At 37.4% G+C, this 26675-nt stretch overlaps 1 protein-coding gene across 7 annotated transcripts in view; it reads left to right on the forward strand.

Annotated features, from left to right (window-relative positions):
* OSBPL1A (oxysterol binding protein like 1A) overlaps positions 1 to 26675 on the forward strand; it is a 211418-nt gene that overhangs the window by 182432 nt on the left and 2311 nt on the right. For all 7 annotated transcript variants that reach the window (XM_019741214.2, XM_019741215.2, XM_074340215.1 and 4 more), the window contains 9 exons: positions 13364 to 13498; positions 14364 to 14461; positions 15614 to 15796; positions 18297 to 18404; positions 19277 to 19366; positions 19598 to 19724; positions 22140 to 22256; positions 22871 to 22994; positions 24071 to 24161. In XM_019741214.2, the coding sequence (XP_019596773.1) occupies positions 13364 to 13498; positions 14364 to 14461; positions 15614 to 15796; positions 18297 to 18404; positions 19277 to 19366; positions 19598 to 19724; positions 22140 to 22256; positions 22871 to 22994; positions 24071 to 24161 (1073 nt within the window). The remainder of the gene's footprint in view (positions 1 to 13363; positions 13499 to 14363; positions 14462 to 15613; positions 15797 to 18296; positions 18405 to 19276; positions 19367 to 19597; positions 19725 to 22139; positions 22257 to 22870; positions 22995 to 24070; positions 24162 to 26675) is intronic.

Consider the following 26675-nt stretch of genomic DNA (forward strand, 5'->3'; position numbering starts at 1 on the left):
TTTGGACACTCTCAGTCATAGGATCTCTTCTCATAGGCAGGAGAAACACACAATCAAAAGGTGTAAATGCTGGGCAACAGAAGAGATTTAAAGTACAGAGTATCTTGAAAGCAAATGAAAATTAGATTAAATTTTTAAAAATAATTTTTGGTATTGACCCTTCCAATATCTGCCTCCTTCCACCCACCCCAAAAGAAAGTAGGTCAAAACTTGGAAAATAATAGTATCCATAGTTTTAATTGCACTTAAATTCACAGTGGAATCACTTTTAAAAATCCCCCATCGCACGTTTCTATTAGTGTTAATAATCCAAACACTTCACTTCAGGTCCTTGCTGTGTGGGTAACTCTCAGTTACCAAGTGATGTGCAGACCTTTCAGCTAGCTCTTGCCTTAGCTTCATATTCCTAGTTTCGTATTTTCATAAGAAGTCTTACAAGTAGTGGAGGGAATTGAGTATTGAACCATAGCTTTTTAAGACATCTCTGTCGACGTGAGGAGGGTGCCAGATCCGAGTGGGGAGTGTGAGCCTCCTGCAGGCCAAAACCTCCCAGCTCTACACTGAACTGGGGTCCAGTCCCAACTTTTTCTAAAATTAACCCCTGTCCTTTATGATGATATAGTTTGATGGCATAGTATCATTATTCAAAACACATGGTGTTTGATAACTCGATAGATGCTTATCTGCCAGGTATGGTGTAGGTGTCATTTTGTCTTAATCAGGAAGGAAAGTCAGAATACCTTCTCCGGGCATTTGTCATCCTGGACCTCTGTGTCTCAGCAGCACCTTCTCCAGCCAGGCTCACGGGCCGCCGTGTCCTCCATTGCCAAATATGTACACATTGTGCTGTGCTTTTTTTGCTAAAAAGATTTCCAAAACTAATGACACCCTTCCTTTTTCCTCTCAGTCTGTTTTGGGCAGGATTATGTTACCAAATCTTGGATTATGCTGCGTAAAAAGAATACTTTACATAACTGGAATTTAATCCTAATCTCTCTGTGATTGAAGCTTTTATCAAATAGACTCCCAGCTCAGAATTAATATGGATACTGGTTAGTAGTTTGAAACCTTTGTTTCTTATTTCCTTACTCCTGTTGTCTTTTTGTTGAAGGACTCTAATCCCATAATCCCATTGTCCTATGCTTCCCCTGTTTTCTTCCTCCTCATCAGTCCCATCCCTTTAGGATTTCTCAGCAGGGCTCACCCAGAGGTTAGGTCGCGGGGTGTTCATACTTAGTGACTTTGGAAACCAGGGCCAGCACAAGGGTGAGACGAGCAAGGCACCTAGATGCAAAATTTGAGTAGGCACTTGTGCCTGGGGCCGTGTAAGTCCCAACCCTGTTTTGCTAAATATCTTAGGGTCGTAGAATCTTAGTGTTGAGTTTTATAAGAGATGAAGAAGGTCTGATATATTATAAATACTGGCTCTTTAAAATGAAAATGTTGTATCACTCTTTTAAAGTTTTCCAGTGGAACCAAATACCATAGAAATTTGGATACAAGAGCAAGCTGTTCTTGAAGAGTTAAAAAGTTTATAGTTCCATTTGCTCCTTTAACACATATTTCCATTCCATATTTCCTATAGAATATTATCCTAACTTAATGTTTTATCTTTGAAGGTCTTTTATGGATTACCTTATCATACTTTCCTATCACAAAAACACATATAAAAATTAAAAAGTTTAAATTTATGTCCTGTGACCATAAGACTTTAGTACTAAAACATTCTTTGCACCAACTTATTGTTAAAAATATTAGTAATCGAACAGTCAAAATAACAAATATCACAAAATTTATGAAAATATTAACATAAAAGGTAAAATGTTATTTGTAAAATTGATTGTTTCAGTTGGGTTTAGGTATCTGAAAATGAATATCACCTACCACTAGAATGAGACAGGATTTTCAGTAACAATTATGTTCTTATTTTTTAATAGATTCAAGGATTAGGAAACCTTGCTCATATTAATAGACAGATGGGAGTAGGAGTTCTGTGTTTTTATCTAGCAATGTCATTTAATTCTTTGACCTTTTCCCAACTGTAGCCCAAAAATCAGATAGTAATGTATTATCAAAAATAATTTTTTATGATCCATAAGCTGACAACTCAATGAGGACTTCTTTCAGTGTTATTGAAAACAAAAATTTGCAAAACCCTAACTTGCAAAAAGCCTTGTTACTTTCTATTGGAGTCGCAAGCATCTCAGTCTCTAGGAAACATACTGGAGAAGCTATGCTAGGACTCTTAACTCCTGATGCGGTAACTGTTTCCTGTCACTCAGGTATATCTTGCAGTGTTGACAAAATTGAAATATTTTTTACTGAAACACATCTTTGCCAATATAATACTTTTTTGATGAAGTTATTTTATCTTACCATGGAGCTTTAAAATTTTTCCCTCAAAATTTCAGATTTAGCTCTTTTACATGATGTAGAATCCCTGCCACATAACCAGAGGGCCAGACCGCGCCCAGCCGCATCCCAGGTCAACTGACTGTCAGGAGTGTGATGGTATTTTTGGATTCAGAGAAACATATTAGCATATTAGCATCTGTCACTGTGACAACATCCCCATTTTGAATTCTAAATCTAACATAGTAAAGATCTAGATAAGATTTGGAGCTTGACAATTTTGGTACATTATAAATATTTGAGAGATGAGAGATGGGAGACAGAAGAAGCAACAGTAGTTAAGCAAATTTTAGCATCTCTACCACCTCACTCTACAATGATCTGAAATCAGAGTATCCCAATGTGGGAGAAATGGCTGGAAGGCCGTTTCTGATATCAAGTCTTTCCCTTAATTGAAACAGGGAAAGTCATGCAGATTAATTGTGCCTTAATTAAAAGAGGCTCCACTGATTCCAGTACTGTATTTCTAAACCTACCTTCGTTTGGTGCCCTGAAGATTTTTACGCTTCAGGGAAAGAATACTATACTATGATTCAGGATGGTACAAAGTATATATTTTTTAAAATAATAAGTAGCAGAAGGGTGACTGTAAACGGAGAAGTGGGAAAAGAGGAATAACATGACATCTTCAATGCAGGTGCATTCTTGGACTCTCAGTTCTTATGGGTAAGGGCAGGTATGGAGGTTGAACATCCAGACATCGATTCCCTTAAGGCACCTCGGCCTGGGAATTGCTGGACAGTCTTTGTGTACATTGAGTGAATACAGTGTGAAGATTTCCAGCATCACTTGTCCTCTCATATTCCCAGGTAGCAGATAGCCAGCCTTTGGTTAAATGCCTCCAGAAGAGGGCTGGCACTGCCTCCCAACTCTGGAAAGACTCAGCTACTAGACAGGAAGAATAAAAAAGGAATACACTTTTAGTTCCCTTTTTCCACGTAGCTTTTCTTAGCTTTTCCACCCTGTTTTTGCCATTGGTTGCACCAAGGTGCCCATAGCGTGGTTCAGTTCACATACAAACATTCCTTTGCTGCTCCATAGTTCCTTCATTTCTGGGTGTGTGTCTTCCACTCAGCCCCCTGTTCCCCCTGGGCTGGTCTGTGTGAGTTGAGGAACAGTGGTGTAACTAATAGCAGAAGGCGTGAGGGCAGCAGGCTTTTTTTAGACTGCTCATTCAGAGGGGTACCAGGAGGGCTGTCTTGTGATGTCTAGTGTGACTGCTTTGGACATAATCGGTTGGTATTCAGATGGCAAGGACCTCTTAGGCAGTGATAAACTAATGGTAGACGTCTTGTGGAGAGGGAGCAGACCAAGTAGCACAAGATGGGAGACACCTTTGTCTCTTCGAGGCCCTTAAATGTAAGAAGGATGACTTTTTACATCAGTGGTAGTTGCGGGCAGTAAAGATGTGGTGGAGAAAGGATTCATTGCCAACTTCATCCTCCAGAATAAATATCTAAGGGACAGAGCAAAGACTGCTGTCAGCACTTGAAGAGCCTAGAAACCCACTTAGTACGTGGGTCATGCACCTGGGTATGGACACTGCCCACAGACTGGCTGCAGAACAGGCCGATCCAGCCTAAGACCTAAGTTGAGTTTCTGTCCATAAGCCACATCTTAAATATTTGCACATTTGGGCATTAGAATGCTAGAGTTTACATATATAAACTACTTTCCATTTCTGTTGACAACAAACTTGGCCTTTGTCTTCCAGTTGTTTATATAATGCTCTCTTTTTTTGTCTTAGTTTATCGGCTGATAAGCAGTTGCAATTAAGAGTTTCTTCAGTTTCATCATTGGTTGCTATTCATTTGCATGGATAAATTTAAGCTTTGCTTTTAGCTGGGTTACAAGGTCGAATTGCCTGGCATAAATATTTAATTTTCTAGCTGACTGAAGCTCCCAGTGATAAAAAGCATTCTAGCTAATGTGTCTTCCTGAAACTTGACTTTCATAATGTGCATTAGTGCCTTTCCTATTACTGAAATATACATAATACTAATTAGTTGTATGTAATATCTAGAGAATGCAATACCAAACTTCATTGTATTGGAACTAAAAATGGTGTCTCCGTGCATTTCCCAGAGGGAGCGACATGTAATTGAGTTTTTCATTCCATATCCAGAAAATGTAGATTTTAACAAAATAAGTGTAAGGTTATTAAACATAATTGCAGACTAATAGAAGCAATAAAATTGCAAGTCTGTTGCTATATTTTAAAACAGCATGTGATACTCTTCTGAGAAGTGGAGGTTGTTTTTGTGGCAGTCCGGGTGTATTCTCTCAGGTCTTTTTCTTTCCCTTCCACTCATTTTGCCCAGATATATGCCTTTATATTTTCTTGAAGGTTTCCATTCTGAGTTACTAAAAGGAAGAAGAAAGGTGTTTAAATTACTCTAAATTTCAAAAATGAACTTAAAGAATCTTTTAGATTTTTAGGAGCTTCTCAAATGATAAAAAAATAATCTACCCATTGAATTGATGATAAAACATTGTCCTTCATGCCTTGGTCTCCAGAATTTACACTATGCTCTTCACTGTCTTGCTAACTCATGTACTGTCTAGCCAACTAGTGTTGAGCAGCCAATGGCTAGTAGACACTTTCCTGTCCCATTCTACTTACGTCCGATTTTCCCGGGGAGATATATGTGTAGAAATAATAACATACAGAGAGTTGCTTAGAGTTGAAAGATTAAGTCCCTAGGCCAGGATTCCCATCTGATCTTCCATAATTGGGGAAGGGATAAAATGCCTTGTCACCCCCAGCACATCTCTTATTTCCTCAGTGAGCATTGTATAGTCCTTATAATGGTGTTCTTGGGGGCGGGGGGGGGGGGGGGGGGAATCCAGAATCAAACTTATAGGTAAAGATCTTCATTCCTTTAACGAATAAATCCTTTAAATTCCTTTAAAATGAACCTCACCCTGCTATTGTGTGCAGCAACGTGAAATGCAGAATACAGAAGAGAGCTGATCCAGAAACAGCAGAGTTTGTGTGGAATAGGCTCATGTCACCACTGCAGTGAACTCCTGTGGTCTTGGTGGTTGGATAGGACAGCCATCTGGGACTCCAGGTAGAGCAGATGTCCTTCCCCCCCTCCCTCCCCGTTTAAGGTCAGAACTCGAAAGCTATGCTGCCATCTAAGTAGTATTTTTGTAGCTCAGCTGCCCAGGTGACAGGGCAAAGTAGCCCAGCCTTTGAAACCTCCTTGCCTCTGTGCAGTCTTGGAGAACTTGGAACTCTTGCATGTATTATTAATAATTAATGAAGATAACTAACATTTATTGCTCCCTTAACTTATGCCTGGCACTGTTCTAAGTGTTTTATATGAATTAATTAATCTTCATAAAAAACAGAGGTGAGCGACTTACTCATGGCCACACAAGTAATAGGTAGTGAGGGACATTTGATCTCAGAGCCCAGTCCTTTTTCTTTAAAAAAAAAAAAAAAAATGTGGTAAAATACATGTGACATAAAATTTACTATCTTATCCGTTTTTAAATGTACAGTTAAGTGGCATTAAGTACATAACATTGTTGTAATGCCATCACCACTATCACCCACAGACTCTTTTCATCTTGCAGAATTGACACTCTGTGTCCATTAAACACTAATTCCCTGTCCCCTCGCCCCTGGCAACCACCGTTCTGCTTTCTGCTCAGAACTCATTCTTTTAACCATAATGCTTTACTGTCCCTAGAACTTAGGACTGGACTAGCCTGAGCATATTTTGTTGCTCCACTTTTTCTATTATGCTACTTAACACTTTGCTTTTCTCTTGTACATTTTATGATTAGCATAATGAATGTGTGTACAACTGTGTTGTAAGGTGGTCCCATTTCTGTGATGCAAGGTTATTAGCTTTCTCATTCTTTTGCCAGGCTGAAAGTGTTAGTTTTCGAAAAGACATGTATTTTATAAAATTAGAATTTTTTTAACATGTTGCTTTATAATTTACTTTTTTCACATTTCGCTGTGTGAACTATTGGGAATCTTAAACAAGAGGGTTTTGACTTCAAGGAGCTCGTATTCCAGTGAAGGAGGTAGGAAAATGCAGTGCATTGTGATAAATGTCCATTAGGAATAAACTCTGGGCAGTGGGAATACTGTGTTTCCCTGAAAATAAGACCTAGCCAGACCATCAGCTCTAATGCGTCTTTTGAAGCAAAAATTAATATAAGACACTGTCTTATGCTATATAAGATCCGGTCTTATATTATATTATGTTATACAAGACCCGGTCTTATGTAATATAAGACCGGGTCTTATATTATATTAAAATAAGATCAGGTCTTATATTAATTTTTGCTCCAAAAGATGCATTAGAGCTCATGGTCTGACTAGGTCTTATTTTCAGGGAAACACAGTAGGTGCTTGATGAAATTTTTAAAGAAAGATGTTTTGAAACAATTGTATTTCTATCTGCATATTCCATACTGCAAGGTTGCTTTAGAATAGATGAGATTGGTTGTTTGGTTGTTTTGATGAATAATTGACAAAATGGTAAGATATTCAAAGTATGCATCAAAATGATTGGATATATGTATACATTGTGAAAGAATTCCCTATCAAGTTAATTAACACAGTCACATCCATCACCTCACATACTTACCTCCGCCCCTCTTTTTTTGATAACATTTAAATTCTACTCTCCTAGCACATTTCATTTATACAACACAGTGTTACCTATAGTCACCATATGACACAGATCGCCAGACCTCATTTATCTTGTAACTGAAGATTTGTCCCCTTTCACCAACGTCTTCCTATTTCTCCTACTCCCAGCCCCTGGCAACCACCTTTCTACTCTGTTTCTACGACTTGGACTTCTTTTTTCAGGTTCCATATATAAGTGATACCATGCAGTATTTGCCTTTCTCTGTCTGGCTTCTTTCACTTAGCGTAAATGCCCTCCATGTTCATCCATGTTGTCGCAAATGGCAGGAATTCCTTCTTTTTTAATACTGATAAATATTCCATTGTGTGTACACACACACACCCCACTTTCTTGATTCATTCATCCATTGATGGACACTGAGGTCGTTTCCATACCTTGGCTATTGTAAATAATGCTGCAGTGAACACGGGAGTATGGATGCTTCTTTGAGATAATGGTTTCATTTCCTTTGGATGTATAGCCAAAAAGTGGGCTTGCTGGAAACTCTGTACAGTCTTCCCTAGTGACTGTACCAGTTTCCATTTCCAACAGTAATGAACAAGGGTTCCCTTTTCTCCACATCCTTGACAGCATTTATCTAGTCTTTTTGATAATAGTTATTCTAACAGGTATGAGGTGATACCTTATTGTGGTTTTGATTTGCATTTCCCTGATAATTAGTGATGCTGAGCATCTTTTTATGTACTTCTGTATGTCGTTGGAAAGATGTATGTTCAATTCCTCTGCCCACTTTTTAATAGGATTATTTGTTTTTCTGTCCTTTATATATTTTGGATACTAACCCCTTATCAGAGATATGATTTACAAATATATTCTCCCATTCATTAGGTTACCTTCTCATTTTGTTGGTGATTTCCTTTGCTGTGCACAAGCTTTTTGTTTGATGTAGTACCACTAGTTTTTTATTTTGTTGTCTTTGTTTTGGGTCTCCGATCCAAAAAAATCATCAGCAAGACTAATGTCAAGGACCTTACCCCCATGTTTCCTTCTAGACATTTTACGGTTCCAATTCTTATGTTGAAGTCTTTAAATCCATCTTGAGTTGATTTTTGTGTATGGTGTAAAATCAGGATCCAGTTTCATTTTTTTGCATATGGCTGTTCAGTTTTCTCAACACCATTTATTGAACAGACTGTTCTTTCCCCATTGTATATTCTTGGCTCCTTTGTCTAAAATTAATTGACCATATATGCATGGGTTTATTTCTGTGCTCTCCATTCTGTTCCATTCATCTATGTGTCTGTGTTTGTGCCATACCATACTGTTTTGATTATTATAGGTTTGTAATATAGTTTGAAATTAGGAAATGTGATACCTCCAGCTTTGTTTTTTCTCAAGGTTGCTTTAGCTATTTGGAGTTTATACAAATACAAATTTTAGGGATTTTTTCCTATTTCTGTGAAAAATGTCATTGAAATTTTGATAGGGATTGTATTGAATCTATAAATTGCTTTGGGTAATATGGACATTTTAACAATATTAATTTTTCCAACCCATGAGCACAGAATATCTCTCCATATATTTATGTATTCTGCAATTTCTTTCATTAATATCTTATAGTTTCTAGTGTTTAGATTTTTCACCTGTTTATTCAAAAGTATTTTGAATTTATTCAAAGGTATTTTTTTAATGCTATTGTAAATGGGATTATTTTCTTTATTTGTCTTTCTGATAATTTGTTATTGTATAGAAATGCAATAGATTTTTACGTATTGATTTTGTATCTTGCAACTTTATCGAATTCATTTATTAGTTCTAACAGTTTTTTGATGGAGTCTCTAGGGTTTTCTGTATATAATATCTCACCTGCAAATAGTGAAAGTTTTATTTCTTTCTTTCCAATCTGGATGCCTTTTATTTCTTTTTCTTGCCTAATTAATTACTCTGACTAGATCTTTCAGTACTACGTTGAATAAAAGTGGTGAGAGTAGGCAACCTTGTCTTGTTTCTGATCTTAGAGGAAGAGCGTTTGGCTTTTCACCATTGAGTATGATGTTAACTGTGGGCTTGTCTTATATGGCTTTTATTATGTTGAGGTATGTTCCCTCTTTATCCAGTTTGTTGAAAATTTTTATGAAAAGATGTTGAATTTTGTCAAATGCTTTTTTTGCATCTATTAAAATGGTCATATGATTTTTATCTTTTTGTTAATGTAGCATGTCATATTGATTGATTTGAGGGTCTTGTACCATCTTTGCATCCCTAGAATAAATCCCACTTGAATGTGGTATGTGATCAATCCTTTTAATGTACTGTTGAATTCAGTTCACTAATATTTTGTTGAGGATTTTTGCATGTATATTCATCGGGGATGTTGGCCTATAATTTTCTTGTGTTCTTATCTGATTTTGATATTAGGGAAATGTTGGCCTCATAAACTAAGGAATCTTCCCTCCTTTTCTGTTTTTTGGGAGTGTTATAGAAGGATAAGTATTTATTCTTCAAGTGTCTGGCAGGATTCACTAGTGAAGCCTTCAAGTCCTGGATTTTTGTTTATTGGGAGGTACTTGATTAGTGCTTCAGTCTCCTTCATAGTAATTGAGCTGTTCAGATTTTCAGTCTTCGTAGGTTGTATGTTCTAAGAATTTATCTATTTCCTCTACAGTGTTCTGTTTGATGGCATCTAATTGTTTAAGTAGTCTCTTATGATCTTTTGTATTTGTGTTCTGTTCTTTCATTTATAATTTCATTTATTTGAATCTTCTTTGTTTGTGAGTGTACCTAAAGGTTTGTCTATCTTGTTTATCTTTTCAAAAAACCAGTTCTCAGTTTCCTTGATCTGTCCCATTGTCTTTTTAGTCTCTATTTCATTTATTTCTACTCTGATGTTTGTTTCCTTCCTTCTACTAACTTTGGGTGTAGTTTGTCCTTCTTTTTCTAGTTCCTTGAGGTGTAAAGTTAGGCTGGGTGTTTGAGATTTTTCTTGGTTCTTAATTAGATGTTTATTGCTATGAACTTCCCTCTTAGAAATGCTTTTGCTGTATCCTATAAGTTTTGTTATGTTGTATTTCCATTTTCATTTGTCTCAAGATATATTTTGATTTCTCCTTTGACCCATTGGTTGTTCAGTAGCGTGTTGTTTAATCTTTACATATTTGTGAATTTCCCAGTTTTCATCTTGTAATTTAATTCTGATTTCATATCATTGTGGTCAGAAAAGATGCTTGATATGATTTCAGTCTTCTTAAAATTTTAAGACTTGTTTTGTGGCTATTTTGGAAAATGTTTCATGTGTATTTGAGAACAACGTGTATTTTGCTGCTTTTGTATGGGATGTTCTTTATATGTCTATCAGGTCTATCTGGTCTAAGGTGTCATTTAAATCCAGTGTTTCCTTATTGATTTTCTGTTTGGATGATTTATCCATTGTTGAAAGTAGGGTATTGAGGTTCTCTAATACTAGTGTTTTGCTATTTATTTCTCCCTTCAGATCTATTAATATTTGCTTTATATATTTAGATGCTCCTATATGAGGTGCATAAATATTTATAATTGTTATATCTTCTTGATGAATTGACCACTTTGTCATTATATAATGACCTGTCTTGTTAGTTTTTGGCTTAAAGGCTTTTTTGTCTGATGTAAATATAGCTACTCCTGCTTGCTTTTGGTTTCCATTTACATGGAATACTTTTTCCAACCCTTCACTTTGGGTCCTTGTGTGCCCTTAAAGCTGAAGTGATTCTCTTGCAGGCAATATATGGTTAGGTCTTGGTTTTTCTGTTTGTCTGTTTTTGCTTTTGTTTTTTTTTAATCCATTCAGGCACTCTGTGTCTTTTGATAGGATAATTTAGTCTATTTATATGTAAAGTAATTACTAATAGGTATGAACTTACTGTTGACTATTTATATGTAAAGTAATTACTAATAGGTATGGACTTACTGTTGACATTTGAATTTTTCTTTTCCTGGCATTTTGTAATTACTTGGTTCCTTTGTTCCCCTCTTGCTTTCTTCCTTTGTGATTTATGTTTTCCTGTGGCAGTATGCTTTGATTCCTTTCTCTTTACATTTTATGTATCTATGATAGATTTTTGATTTCTGGTGGTGCTTCATGAGGCTTACATAAAATATCTTACATTTATAACAGTCTATTTTAAGCTGATAAGAACTTCAAATGCATATAAAAGTTCTACTTTTTACATTCCCTGCATTTTATGTTTCTGATGTCATAACTTACATTTTGTTACATGGTATACACATTAACAAAGTATTATTATAGTTATTTTTAATACTTTAAATATTTTTAACATTTTAATGTCTTTTATCTTCATACTAGTTATAAGTGATTCAGCTACCACCATTTACAACATTAGAATATTCTTCAGTTAAATATCTCTGAAGAAAGAGTGAACATGACCAAATGAACAGATTAGAAGTAGTGCCCTTTCTTTGACATTAAAAGATCTGGCTCTCTTGCAGCATTGGTGGGAGTATAAATTGGTAAACCTTTTTGGAAGACATTTAACTTGGTAGTCACCATAAAAAATTTTAAATGAGTAGACATTTAACCCAGAAATTCCACTTAGAGAAATCTATAATAAAGCCATATTTAGCCATGTTCTAAAAGATATATGATTAAATAATTCATGGTATATCTATACCTAGACTCTTTTTGTTTTTAACAAACACATATAGCATTTACTAATGTGCCCAGAACTGTTCTAAGTGTTTTGTAAGTATTGATCTTAGAACAATGCTTTGTGGTAGATACTATTACATTAGCGCCATGTTATTGATGAGGAAGCTGGCAGAGTTTAACTTGGCCATAATCACAAAGCTAGTAGGTGAGAAAGCCATCAGTGGAACTCAGTCTGGTTCTCTGGTCTTACCGTTACACTATCCAGCAATCACAAAGTACTTGGCAGATTCAGTGATTTACGCACATGTGTGTAAGACCTCCACAACACAGTAAAAGTGAAAAGAGCAAGTTATGGGTCAATATATAGAGCAGATCCCATGCATTAAAAAACACACAAAAATATATGTGTGTATATGAATACACATCGTGTGTGAATACACAGCTGTCTCCCAAAATGTTGATAGGGCTTTGCCTCTGGGGAGAGGAGCATTTTCATGTTTTTACTTCTGTATTATTATATGTTTCATTGAGAGTTATGTATTCCTCTATTGGTTTCTTTTCTAACAAATAAGTTCCAGTTTTTTTTACTTCTCCCCAACACTGAATTTCCGGATTTAATGAGATCTTAGGGTATATATAGTTGAACCTTCTTTTCTTTATCTCTTTATAGATTTTATCCTCCCTGGTCCTCTCATTGAGGCAGAAGTGGTACACTACCGTTTCTTTTAATTATGTTGAGTTGCTACATGTCTTTGTTCTGGAATATTTTATGGTAATGATTTTTTTTAAGTGTGCTCCAACTGTAGTTTTGGGAAGGTTGCATTATTTTTAATTGGGCAGATCGGTAAGAATGTGGATATTTAGGGGGAAAGCATCAGAGCTGGGACAGGTAGCATTCAACCTGGATGGCATCTTGCAGTGTTGACCATTTGACTTTAAGTCAGCAGGTTTCATGAAAGATCCGATTCCCAAGGGAAAAGTAAATAATGGTAGGTGGGAGGTTGGGAAGATCATGAGAAAAATACCAGGATAAGTTTGTTACCTAATGAATGTTTCAAAGGACCGCATGGTGCTGTTGCTTGCTGGTGGCATATGGTAAACAGAGTTCAAAGGTTGCAATTCAGGCCAGAGACCCCCTGCCCAATCATTAAATTCTTTTTGGAAGTCTGTGATTGTGTCATTCAGGCAGACAGAATTTAAAATCTATTCTGCAAAATACAGAGTAGTCTTCTAGTACCCTAGCCCACAATTTATGGTAGATTGGTGTTCAGAAAGTCTCAGTGTTGTCAGTTAAAAACAGCCTGAAATTTTTCTTGGAAAATTATCCATAAAGATAGTGTATGTGATTGATCCCTAGTCCATTATGGAGATTTTTGCTTTTTGTGCCTGATCACCTTTATATCCCATTTGCTAATTCAGATCTGAGGCCGGGTTAGTAATAGCCATCGCCTTGTGCTCAGCACTAGATGGTCAAGGAGAATGTTTGCATCATCTTTGTGTTTCCTTCAAGATCTAGAACAATGTACTCCATACTGTTAGGTACTCTGGAAAGATTTGTGAAATTGAACAGATATTAATTTCATGGGTTGCTATTTCTGTTACTTCCTTTCCAGGTTCATGTTATATAAAGATAGCAGCAGATAAGTATGTTGTGTTGATGGGACATAATGGTTTTCATTTTGTTAAACAGGAACTATCCAAGATTACGATGCCAGTCATATTCAATGAGCCTTTGAGCTTCCTACAGCGACTCACTGAATATATGGAGCATACATACCTCATCCATAAGGCCAGTTCATTTTCTGATCCTGTGGAAAGGATGCAGGTATGTGTCAAGCAAGTACTAGAAAAGGTTTAAGTCTTAGAAACTTCTTTACCACTCCTATCCCAAACGCACTGACACCGAATTAGTGTTAAGTCCAATGTGAGGTTGGGAAATGTTAGTAAAACATAGCCAGCATGTTTGGAGTGTCCTCTGTGTTCCTGAGTCTTCATTTTACAAAGTAGCATTCATTGTGTTGGGAAAAAAATTCAATCTTTCTTCTTTCAGACTTTCCCGGTGTTTCCAAGAAGGAATGAATGCACACATACATACAAAAATATGTACATTTATGCTTATATATGTATATATACACACACACACTGCTATAGGTTAAAACAAAAGACAACAGGAGAGCACTTTTTAATTTTCTTTTGAATAGAAGATGTTTATTTGATGTATATGGATGGAGCAGACTCAGGCAGAGTATAGTAGGTACATTGTTCTGCTTCACACAAAGCAAGAACGTTCTAAATGGAAGCTTTCTGTCTTTTCATTTAATATGAATAAGTTTTCCCAACTTCATTGGGCTTCACACCAATTTGTTCTTTCTTTTCTCCCCTATCCTAAAAGTGTTGTACTTTTTAGAAATGTTAAAGGAATTGAAAGTTTTGGGCTTGAGAGAATTTGTAGAACTTTTTAGAGTGTTATAAAAAACACAGTTGGGAATGACGCTATAGGAATAGACTCAGTAATTTTCATTCTGAATATTCATGTTTGCATATTAAGTTGCTAGAACCATATTAAAAATCCAAAGCAATTAAACTCCTCAAAATAATTTTGTAAATTACTATGTTCAGCAAACTTTCAGTTCCTGAAAGAATGCGTAGCAAGCTGAGCTGTTTTTAACTTCTAATGCTCCGTTCCACAGTGTGTAGCTGCATTTGCTGTATCTGCTGTTGCTTCTCAGTGGGAACGCACTGGAAAGCCTTTCAACCCGCTTCTGGGAGAGACTTACGAATTGGTTCGGTGAGATCTTTCCCTCTATTCCAGATGGATAATTGAATTTGCGTGATTTATATAGCTTTTCAAATGAAAGCGAAAAAAACTATTTTGAGCATTATCAACAACAATTTTGTATGACTGAATCAAGTTAACAATTTTGACTTTTGTTTCTATGATACTTACTGCTTTAGGGACTATGTCAAAAATATTGAAACATACATAAAATGTACCATTATAAAAAGTAATTACTCAAGAACTGTATGACATCACTTATATGTGGGATATAAAACTGAAAGCAACAAATGAACAAGACAAAGAAAGATACAAACACTCATAGACACAGACAATAGTTTAGTGGTTACCAGAGGATAAGGAGGGGAGGGGGGTAGTAGATGAGGGTAAAGGGGGTCAAATATATGGTGATGAAAGGAGAACTGACTCTGGATGGTGAATATACAATGCAATATATAGATGATGTGTTATAGAAATGTATACTTGAAACGTATATAATTTTGCTAACCATTGTCCCCCCCAATAAATTTAATTTTTAAAAAACTAATTATGAAGATTTCAGTATTCCTAATCATTTTGGATTCATTATCTGCCTTTCTTCTTACATAGCTCATAAGACATGATTGGATTTTGTTAATAACCATATAACATATTAGTATAAATTCATACTGTTGTCATGAAGGCAATACATGCACCTACATCTGCAGTTCTGTTTGCCTGCTGTAACCTGCTTCTTGTTTACACATAACTAGGAATTCATTTGGCTTTAGTTTTTCTGAATGAATCTTGCTCTTCTCTGCACAAGTTTTGTTTTCATTTATTCCCTAGGATGTTTGAAAATAGACACACTAAATTCTTCTATCTCAATATAAATGGAATAAATTTTAAATTTACATGGCTAGTATTATCAATCAATTCGTGCAACTCACCCAAATTCTTATGGGTGTTCTTTATTTTAATGTGTTCAAGTAACTAGAATTATAATAACATTGGATTTAGCAGTTTGAGTTGCGTTTGTACAGTTTCTCATATATTGTTATTCTTCCAGGGTGATAAAGAATTGTTTACTTATATAGCTTTTTAAAGGAAATGACAATAAGGTACACACATTCCCTAATAAGAATTAATCACTGTGTTGCTTTTTTTGTTTTTTTTAATCTTAAGAGATGACCTTGGTTTCAGACTCATCTCTGAGCAGGTCAGCCATCACCCACCCATTAGTGCGTTTCATGCTGAAGGATTAAACAATGATTTCATCTTTCATGGCTCAATCTATCCCAAACTGAAGTTCTGGGGGAAAAGTGTAGAAGCAGAACCCAAAGGAACCATTACCTTGGAGCTTCTTGAGTAAGTTGGAATCAAGCCATTTGTATATACATTTGCACACAGACCTGATCTTGTTCAAAAACTGTAGATAAAGAAACAGCTTTTATGAAGTCAGTTATCTACCTCCATGTAAAAAACCTTGAGAAACATGGCATTAGCTTGTTAATCAATCTAGGTATGTTTTTAAAAGTATAACTTGATGTTTCACTATGGTGTTTGGATCTATTTTAAGACAGAATGGAGTTTGTCACTCCATGTCAAGTTTTAGGAAAGAAGCTGCCTATATATTACGGTGGTAATGTTGTGTCCCACCATCTTTCAAAATGAATTCACTTTGAGAAATATTGAAATAACAATTGTGTGGCACATTTTGGACATTAGGTAAGTTGGAAGTTCCTTTCCATTAGAAAAAAAGATTTGCCTTATATGCAAAGGCAGTTTCAGTTCTATTTAAGATAGTTAATAAGCCCATTCTAGCCTATCTTTCCTACTGATTACAATGAAAGACCTGGATAGGAGACATAAAACAACTATCTGAAGACTTTGAAAAGTAATTAATAACAGGTCAATTCAGGAGAGAACCAAAAACCTGAAGACCCATGTAGCAGTGAGTTTCTTGGTTTTGCCCCGCCCCCCATGCCAATGTCTCCTGCCTTAGAGTCAGAGCGGCCCGAATCTCAGAATCTGGGCAGTGGAGGCAGACAGAAAAAGTTCCAAGAGAAACCCTCTTTTTTTTTGGTTAGAGAACCTGGAAAGATGCCCGTGTAGGATAGAGAGAATGGGAGAAATCCTTTTTATTTTTCTCTCCCTGCCTTGTCCGAAACAAACTCTAGGACCCATGGGTATATTACCTGTAATGGTAGTGGCAGCAGCAGCCACACAAGTACCTAAAATTCAGAAAAAGGCTTTCTTCTTGTCCAGAGGAGCTGGAAAAAGGGGCTCCTTTGGTCCAAAGAGTGAGAGGAGAATCCCTGTTACTTTTTTCTCTTTTTTTTTCTCATCTCTTTGCCCCAAAGGAAGACCCAGTTGTGAAAAATGCAAGACAGAGCAGAGAAGCTAAAACCCCAGCTTGCTAGCCAACCCCTCTGGTGTCTGAGCGTGTGGGGAAAACCACAGAGAGGAGGAAGCTCAAGAAGGGGGTCCCGTAAAGCTGTGTGTGGATTCCTAAGCTTCTCCTTGTGCTCTTGCTTTGAAATGGCCCCAAATGGCCTTGCGACCTGAACTACTGTGTGGACTGGTGCTCAGGCCCCCAAATGGCTATTGAGGGATGGATCTGAACAGCACTGAAAAGTCTTTGAAAATTAAACTGACACTAAAAGCAGAGGCCACAGAAAGTGGGTCAGGACTTATGGCCTGAAACTATAATCACCTGCAAAAAACAAGACAAAACAAACCATCAATATGCTCCAGAAGATTTTAAGAGGATTTTAAGAGTCTACATTCAAATGTAGAGTCACTCTGGAGAATAGTTGGCAATTTCTTATAAGGTTAACCATATATTTACTATGTGACTCAGCAGGTCCACTTGTAGGTATTTACTCTAGAGAAATGAAAACTGATGTTCACACAACAACCTGTACACAAATGTTTATGGCACTGTTATACATAATCACCAAAAACTGAATGCACTCTAAAATACCCTTCAATGAGTGAATGGTTAAACTATGGTACATCCATACAGTGGAACACTGCTCAGAAATAAGAAAGAACAAATTATTGATACATAGAATGTAAAAGGCATTATACAAATTGAAGAAGCTAATCTCAAAAAGTTACATGGTATATCTTATTTTTATGGCATCCTGGAAAAGGCAAAACTGTTGCAATGGAGAATAGATGAGTTATTTAGGGAGTAGGGATGAAATAGAGATTAGGGATGGGAGGGGCAGCATGAGTGAATTTTGTGAAGGGTGATAGAATTGTTCTGTATTCTGGTTGTGGTGGTGGTTATACAGATCTCTACGTGATTAAACTCATAGAACTGTACACCAACAAAGGTGAATTTCACCGTATGTAATTAAAAATAAATTTAAAAAACATGTGTTTAAGGATAAATGTATGAACATATAAAGCAGATATTTTCAAAAGCAAAGGATATGCAAAATTCAAGCTTATTCACATATGTGAGTTTTTCCCGTTGGTGAGCTGGAAAATATTTCCTCCGGAAAGTGCTAAATACTAATCGGCCTTCATTTTTATTTTCTACCTGTAATTTAATTTTACTTTTCTATGTATTTTCACCTAACTTTTGAATTCTTAAGGTGATTATTTGCATAGTTTATTTGGCATTTGGTGGAAGTGTAGAGTTTTTTTCCTTAAGCTTTTGCATCCTTTTAAGAAACGGTAAGAGTGGTCAGGTGACAGCAGCTGTTTTACTCTGTGTTAATCCCAGTAGCGCTAGTTATCTCCAGAACTCTGATTTGTTATCCTGAGTAATGTCATTTGAGACAAATGCACTTTTTAAACAAAATAACACTTCTCACTTATTTTTGTGGGTTTTGGTTTTATTTTTGTTTTTTAGACACAATGAAGCATATACATGGACAAATCCTACCTGCTGTGTGCATAATATCATTGTGGGTAAGCTCTGGATTGAGCAGTACGGCAACGTGGAAATCACCAACCACAAGTAAGACACTTAGGGTCCTTATGTATCTCTGTAATGGTCATCATACGGTATCAGTGGACTTCATTTTTTAAAAAAAGCTCTAGAAGAGCCTGATGATAAATTAAGTACAGGAAATGTAATTGTTAAATAAATAGACACCCATCCATTTAATGAACAGAGTTCATTAAAGTTTCTGATTAGGTGAACACTGAGCTCTCCCAGCCTCTGTGAATTTTAATTCCAGCCTCAGCTCATTTTGCTTATATTGTTTAGTTCATATTATGCACACTGGGGAGTGGGATGGGAGGGACATAAAAATTGTAAAGAATTGGGTTCAAAGCCTACTTTGTGACCTTAGGCAAGTGTGTTAGCTCGGGCTGCTGTAACAGAATGCCACAAACTGGATTAAACTGCAGTAATTTATTTCTCCCAGTTCTGGAGGCTGGGAAATCCCAGATCAGTGGGTCAGCAGATTTGATGTCCGATGAAGCCTGTTCTCGGTTGGCATCGTATCCATACATGGCAGGGAGAGAGATCATCTCTCGTGTCTCTTATTTTACTGGCACTAACCCTATTCACCGGGGCTCCACCCTCGTGACCTGATAACCTCCAAATGCCATCACATTGGGGATTACCACTTCAACATAGGAATTTGGGGCGGGGGCACAAACATTCATTCCATAGCAACTTATTCTTTATGAATCCTGCTCACCTTTTCTTTATGATGGGCCCAGTACTAAGTAAGGATTAATCATGATAACCTCTGCATGGAATCTGACATGTGTTAGAAAATGTGTAAACAGCCACTGTTGCTAAAAAGGTTAGTATAGTCATTATTCCCTACTACTTCTTGCACGTTGCATGGTAATCTGAGCTTCATATCTCCTCCGCAGGACTGGGGACAAGTGTGTGCTGAATTTTAAGCCATGTGGCCTTTTTGGTAAGGAATTACACAAAGTTGAAGGCTACATTCAAGATAAAAGGTAAAATATCCATTTTAAATCTTGAGTACTATAGGTATCGTTCACTAAATAAAACGTTAGTATTAAAATCTGCCATAACCTAGGAAACAAGCATTTCAATAAGTTAAAAAAAAAAAATCTTTTTTCTACAAGGAAATATCTGTTCTTTCAAAGAATCTGATTCATAAGCATCTTTATAATACTCAAAACACTGGTTTAAATTGTTGGCTAAACATCAGTTTCTCTTGACAGCAAAAGGAAGCTCTGTGCCCTGTATGGGAAGTGGACTGAATGTTTATACAGTATTGACCCTGCCACTTTTGATGCTTACAAAAAAAACGATAAGAAAAATACTGAAGAGAAGAAGAACAGCAAACAGGTGAACATCCTGTGAGGTGGTATTGAAGGAATCATTGGACTCTTAAATTTGTACTAATCCTTTTGGTGGTGGCCTATTATTGGGTCACAGTTTGACTTTTTTTTTTTTTATGGTTGCTAATGCATGTAATTTTCCTCCTTGAATCTTTTTTTTATTTTTTTTATTGAGGTATAACTGATATATCCTTGAATCTTTCTCAGGAACAGATAATCTGCCTTAGTAGCTAATGTTTGGCATAATCTTATATAGAGTATGGGTGTGTGCCGGTTTGGTAATTATGTGCAGTTGTTTGAATTTACATAGCTTTGATTGAATTCATACCTTTGGAAAGTTGGAAGTTTGTCTACCTCAGACAAATTTTCTTTTCTTCCTTTCTGTTTATGTGCATTAGAAGTTGAGATCAGTTGAATATTTAAAATTTCCTCCCAAATTATCGTCTACATTTTCATGCTTATCAGCATTTTTGTGGCCTCTCCCTCATCTCTAAATCACTGAAGCTAAGACGCATCGCTAAGGGAGTCATTCCTGGACCGCTGTTCTTCTGTTATTAAACTTTCTTCCTCATGGGACAGTTAATGTCCTGATGGTACTTCTCGCATGTGAGGCACATAGCTTCTTGTCTCAGAGCCCCAAGGAGGCTCTAACGTTCAGCAGACTCCTGTCCCTTCCCTCCAGGCAGGGGAGCTGAGAGCTAAAGAAAGATTGCACCTGTTTGGACAGGAAATATTTGAAGACTGATCCCTTTCCAGTGACGGGTGTCATGGTTCATAGCACACACTCTGGGTTAGAAGCCTGTTTCCACCATTTCTGCACCGTACACCCTTACGCAGACTTGGCACCTCCTCTCTGCCCCAGTGCCTTCCTTTGTAAGATGGAGATAATTATAGGACCTGCTTGTCAAATGACTGGATAAAGGTAAAGGGCTCTGAATAGCATCAGCTCATAGTAAAGATGGCTAACGTCCTTTCTTTTCAAAGTATGTCGGCGGACTAGCAACCTGGACATCATCGGAGGGCCTGCAGGCTCCCAGACTTACCACAGACCTTCCGAAGTGTAGTCTGTGGGGCTCTTTGGGTAGTTCTTCTGCATGCAAAAGCCCTAATCTTCCTCAAAAACAGAAGGTGTATTTATGAGTAACTTTCTTTGTAAATCAAGTTAACTATGGTCCTGAGGTGAAAATAATTTTATTAAATGACCAGAACGTACTATTTTCCGGGGGCTTTGGCTTTTTTTCCTTCTTTCTATTTCCCTTCATCTGTCTGTGCACAATTCTGCTCTCCTGCTCACATCCTACCTGCTTTTTCTTCATTCTGGGAGGTGCACTGACACCTCTCTGCAGCTGTTATGAAACTGATGGGGCTGCAGAAGGAAATAATCCAGGATTCTGGGAGCCCTGATACAAATTCCTCAGCAGCAGCTCCAGCCAGTACAAGGCAACTTGGCAAACACAACTTCACCAACACACACGTCATCCACCCTCCTGTTACAGAGGTGGGGTCGAGGACAGCAAAGGACATTGGCGGAATTGCAGAAAATTTTCCTCATGTCCCATAAATCCCTGGTCAGTCTTTGTAGAAAAGTGGCCTTACGCCTTGGAGACAGAAATTATTTCCACACATTCACTCCTTTCCTAGTCTCTCCTTGCGTGCATCTAGCTACCATAGATTTCTGATGTCCCTGAGCATATTCAGATGCCACGGGAGATTTGTCGTCATCAGTGTGGTTGCTTCCCTGTGCTGTTTTTTAAACTACGTATTCACTGAAAGTGTCTCATGTAGTCGTTCTAATCTGACATTGGGGATATTCACCTTCCGAAGGCTTAAAGCCTTTATAGATAAACTGGTAATAATATAACCTCATAGATTTATTATGTAAGGACTAAATATAGAGAGAGCTCCTAGCATAGCTCTGGCCTATGAGGGGCAGCCAAAAAAAAAAAGTTAGTTTCCTATTTAGCCTGTCATCTTTTAAAATTCTTGTTTAGTCACATGCTTTTGGGATCTCTGCTAGTTTTGTGTCATTGATAATTTAGCTAACTGCTCCAAGAATTTAACCTTTGCTTGAAGTTCTTTACAATTTTCCAGTAAATATTCTAAGGAGTTATTCTGTCTTTTTTAAAAAGCTTTAAAAACATTAAAACACCAGAGTAAAGAATGATGGTAATAATGCCTCAAATGCAAATACCACTAATTGATGTAACACCCGGTGACTCATGGCGCTTAAGTCGTGCAGCAAGTGTTTTACTCACTCCCTATATTGTGGGAAAAGGTAAGGAGATAAGAATGAGAAGGCCGTGGTGCCCCGCCCTCATGCGGTTTGCCTTCAGTGGTGTGCAATAAATGGTGCTCAGTTTCTAATTCGTAAGTATCTTCTTTTGAAAGCATTTTGCTTTTATTCATGTGTTGGTTCTTCCAGATGAGCACATCTGAGGAGTCAGATGAAATGCCGATGCCAGATTCTGAAAGTGTGTTTGTTATCCCTGGAAGTGTCCTCCTGTGGCGAATAGCCCCACGGCCTCCAAATTCTGCTCAGGTGAGACAGGGCTTGCTGAATGTGGCCTCGCTGTTTGCACTGAGCATGGTGGTGTTCTTTCCCCAGCACATGCAAGGCCAGCCCAGGCAAAAGGGGGCAGGTTGTCGTGGAAATGCTCCTCAGCTGTGCCCCCCCTGCTGCCTTCTGTGTTCAGTGTCCCTTCTGAGGCCCAGTGCATTCATGCCAGCCAGCCCCTCTGGTGCCTGGCTGTGTTCAGCAGGGACTTTGGGGAGCTTCTTTAACAATGACTTAGGAGAAAGACTGGCTCTCATTAAAAACAAGATGATGCAATCTCTTCAGTATAAGCCCCCCAGATCAGTGAGTAATGATTTCAATGAAGAGAGTAGAAACAATGCTGGTTTCGCTCTTAGTTCTACTGAAAGTTGATAGCGATAGAGAGTATTCATTCTGTGAGGCATGCTTCAAGATTTCTTTGAGACCAATAATACCTATTTCGTGAAAACATTTAGATGTGTGGTCTGAGAAAGGCTGACCATCTTTGCCATAAAAGGGAGGAGAGGTTACTGTCAGATCAAACTTATGCTACCTTCAGGGGTTTTCATTTTTCCTTGTGCCTTGGTATATGTTAATTTGAATGGTGTGCTTCTTTTCAGATGTACAATTTTACTAGCTTTGCAATGGTTTTGAATGAAATAGACAAAGAAATGGAGAGTGTGATTCCTAAGACAGATTGCAGGTTACGGCCTGACATCAGAGCTATGGAGAATGGAGAAATTGGTAAGTAGAATCGGAGGGTGCTACCAGTGAGGAGTGATTTCTGTGGGGATGATGGTTTGTTTTATTCCTGGTGATGTTGGCATCATTGAAGTACAAACGTTTTTAGTCTCTCATAGATTTTTAAATTTAAATTCAGTAACTTCTGTTTTAAATTTGGAAATCTGAGGTAGACTTTCTTTGCTCATATCCATTATTTCAGTGATACTCACTGATAACTGAATATACTGTGTATGACCAGAGACATATCTTAAATGTCAGAGAGGAATTTGAAAAAATAATAGCATCTTTATCAACTTTAAACATTTTACTATGTAGTTCAGAATTTAAATGTCACCTTGTAAGCCTCTAAGAAGAACTTTACCTCCCCTTGGTTAATTAAAACATTTTTGTCTTACGGTGTTAAATTTCTTCTAATTCAGGGACTTTCAAAGTGGGGGAGCAATTTTTTTCCCCTGGGGATATATAGCAATGTCTGGAGACTTTGGTTGTCACATCTGGGAAACTACTACTGGCACCAAGTGGGTAGAGGCCAGAGATGAAGCTGAACGTCCTACAGTGCACAGGAGGGCCCCACAAAGAGTCATCTGGTCCAGGATGTCATTAGTGCCAAGGTTGAGAAACCCTGTTCTAACTAAATCCTCTGATGCTCTTTTTGAATTGTCAATAAGATAGTGCAACAGTATTTTGGAAAGTTGTTTGGATTTCTTATGAATGGAATCTACAGGAGCTCTGCAAAGTCTCATTAAGAATTTAGAAAAATTCACATTTAGTTTTTCTGCCTAATTTTTCATTGAAGCATTGTAACAGGTTTTTTTTTTTTAGCTTTAAGAATAAACAGGTTCCTTTGGGTAAATGCAGGCTGTAGAAAGATATGACTGAGTCTTGAATGCCAGTTCTGCCTCTTACAAACCTAGGAGTGTGTTACAACTTGATGGTCGATGATGGTGCTTGCATTCTGATAAAACGGAAGTGATTCTAATACCCGTGGATGGTGCTTCTCCATAAAGTTATGCTTGGTGCTGTGCTGGGCAGTCTCTTCTCACAGAATAACTTTTCCATTGATGTTCTTATTTTAGATCAAGCTAGTGAAGAAAAAAAACGACTTGAAGAAAAACAAAGAGCAGCCCGCAAAAACAGGTCCAAGTCAGAAGAGGACTGGAAGACGAGGTGTGTGAGTTCTCAGACCTCTTGCCTGAGCCCTCAGGTGGGACGGGGCTGTCAGATGTGGTGAACTGCAGAGCAAGGCCTTGTGTGAGCCTTGCCAAGTTGTTCCCAGGCCTGAAAGAAAAGTCCTCTCCACTGACTAAATATGCAAGCTGAGAGAATTGCGTGTGTGACAAAGAAGAAGGATTAGTTGGAAATTAAGGTTAAAATAGTCCCATACAGTTTTCTTACCAATTGAGAAAACTATCTTGCTTGCTTATCCAACAAAACTATCCTTTCCATATATAAGAGGAGATGTAAACTCCAGAACGACAGATTTGGGCATGAAAATAGGTTCCAAACCATTTGTTTATATATATCAGTAAATTATAAGGCGTGCACGCACACACACACACACACACACACACACACACACACGGTGCCAAAAAATGTATACCCATTTTAAGAAAGGAAAAAACTAATAAATTGTAATACTCAATATACACCAATAACAAAAGATGAACACAAGTCATGTTTGACTTCTGTGATTACAAGAGGTGCTCAAAGTGGTTACTATCAGCCTCTAGACACTTCTGATTACAGCAAACTACTGCTTGAGCAACACTGACCAAAGTCCACTTGTATCACTGCGCATGCCATTTCAAGTTTTTCACACAGTACCATGTGTCTCCAACTTATCACAAATGCGTGCACTTGTTAGGCACGTTGGAGGTTCTGTTGCACACTCACATCTCCATTGTCGTTGTACTTCCACCACATTTTCAACTTTCAAATACCACTTCAAAATAGGCTTGCACTCCTCAAACAACTGTGCTTCCGCCATTTCCTCTGACTGTCCTGCCTGTCGTATGGTGACGCCAGCATTCATTTGATTAACGCCATCTTTTGAGCGAATGTCATACTACACATTGCTACCACAATTCAATTCAACTTCAAAAAGTAATACATAGATAACATCTCTTAAAATGTGTATACATTATTTTGGTACCCCCAGTATATATCATGTATCAAGGATATTTAAGACAGTACCTTTATTCTGCCAAATACAAGAGATTTGACATGTAATGGATATATGATTTGCATAAAGTAACATCCTGGACTCCATTCAGAAATAGAAAGAGGCAGTAAAATTTCTAAGTTTTTAAGGATCAGGAGTTATTTAGTAGTCACTTTATTGAATAATAGAATCTCTTATAAATAAGAATAGAATAAAAACTTTTCCTACATTTGTATCATGTAAATAGAAACCATTGTCCTATAATTCAGTTAGTGAATCAATTTTAGAACCAATATGAACAGAATTTTGCAAGCATTTCAGCAGATACTATTTGGTAGCCCTTTTACATCATAAAGGAAGATAATTATTAGAATGTGAAATGACCTTAGATATCATCTAGACCAGTGGGTTTGGACGTTTTGTTAGCATTCACATCTTTGTTGCTAATGAATGCATAAAGAACCTACAAATATAGAACACATGCAAGTGGAGCTGCTATGTTTGGATCAAGGCTGAGGGACGGGGCCACTCCCACCTCCTCCCACCCTGCACATACCCGACGTCCCTAAACTCCATGTAACAGAGTTTGAAAAACCATTAGTTGACAAATTCCTTCATTGTACCGGAGGAAACCAAATGCGGTGTGTTTCATTTAGTAAGGGACTCATGCAAGAGCACACAATTAGTAAGCCGCAGATCTGTGATTGGAACCTCCAAGTTCATTAATCCTTCAGGCAAAGACACAAGTCTTTATGGTGATCCCTTTTGAAAAGATTTGATACATTTTATTGTTATTTCTTGTCTCTTTTGTGTAGAACCCCACTTTTGTACTATATTTCTAATTTAATTCTTATTTTTCTGGTCACGTTTTCAAGTATACAGTATAAGTGAAAAGCCCAGGAAGAATTTTTACTGTCAGATAAAGTCTTAACATTCAGAAAGCAGAGCTTCAAACAGTTCTGTTGTCACCTGAAAAATAAAAGCGAGCAGCTACGTTTGTGAGCTCTAATTTGGAACCTTACACATGCTTCCTTCCACAGCTGTTTCATAGCACTAGTAGTTCTCACGTGCATATCTAGATCTTTACAGGGATCCTACTGACACTTTGTCAAAAAAAATATATATATATATGTGTGTGTGGGTGTATGTGTGCTTTGAGCACTTTTCTGGTGGTGGTAAGATTGCACATTCACAGACTTGGTTCTTTTCATTTCTGATAGTGTATATTTGAATAACTTGGTTCATTCAGTTCAAGTAGGGGAGGTGGTGCGGTAACCTTTGTAACGGAACATTTTTCTCCTGTATAGAGCTAGCTAGCTTCATAGAAATCAAACTCAGAAATTTTACTGTAACTTGTCCCAAGTGTTTCTGCACTAAAAGCTGACATTGCTGCTAACGGCTTGTGCCACTCACTTGAAGAGAGTTCAGGCGCCAGGGTTTTTCAGGCTGTAAACTGTGGTCCCTGCTTATGAAAATGGCTGCTTGGGATCCTGACCTATTTTCCTAGCGGAGCTCACAGA

This window comes from Rhinolophus sinicus, linkage group LG09 (genome assembly GCF_036562045.2).
Source record: "Rhinolophus sinicus isolate RSC01 linkage group LG09, ASM3656204v1, whole genome shotgun sequence".
Classification (NCBI taxonomy): Eukaryota; Metazoa; Chordata; class Mammalia; order Chiroptera; family Rhinolophidae; genus Rhinolophus; species Rhinolophus sinicus.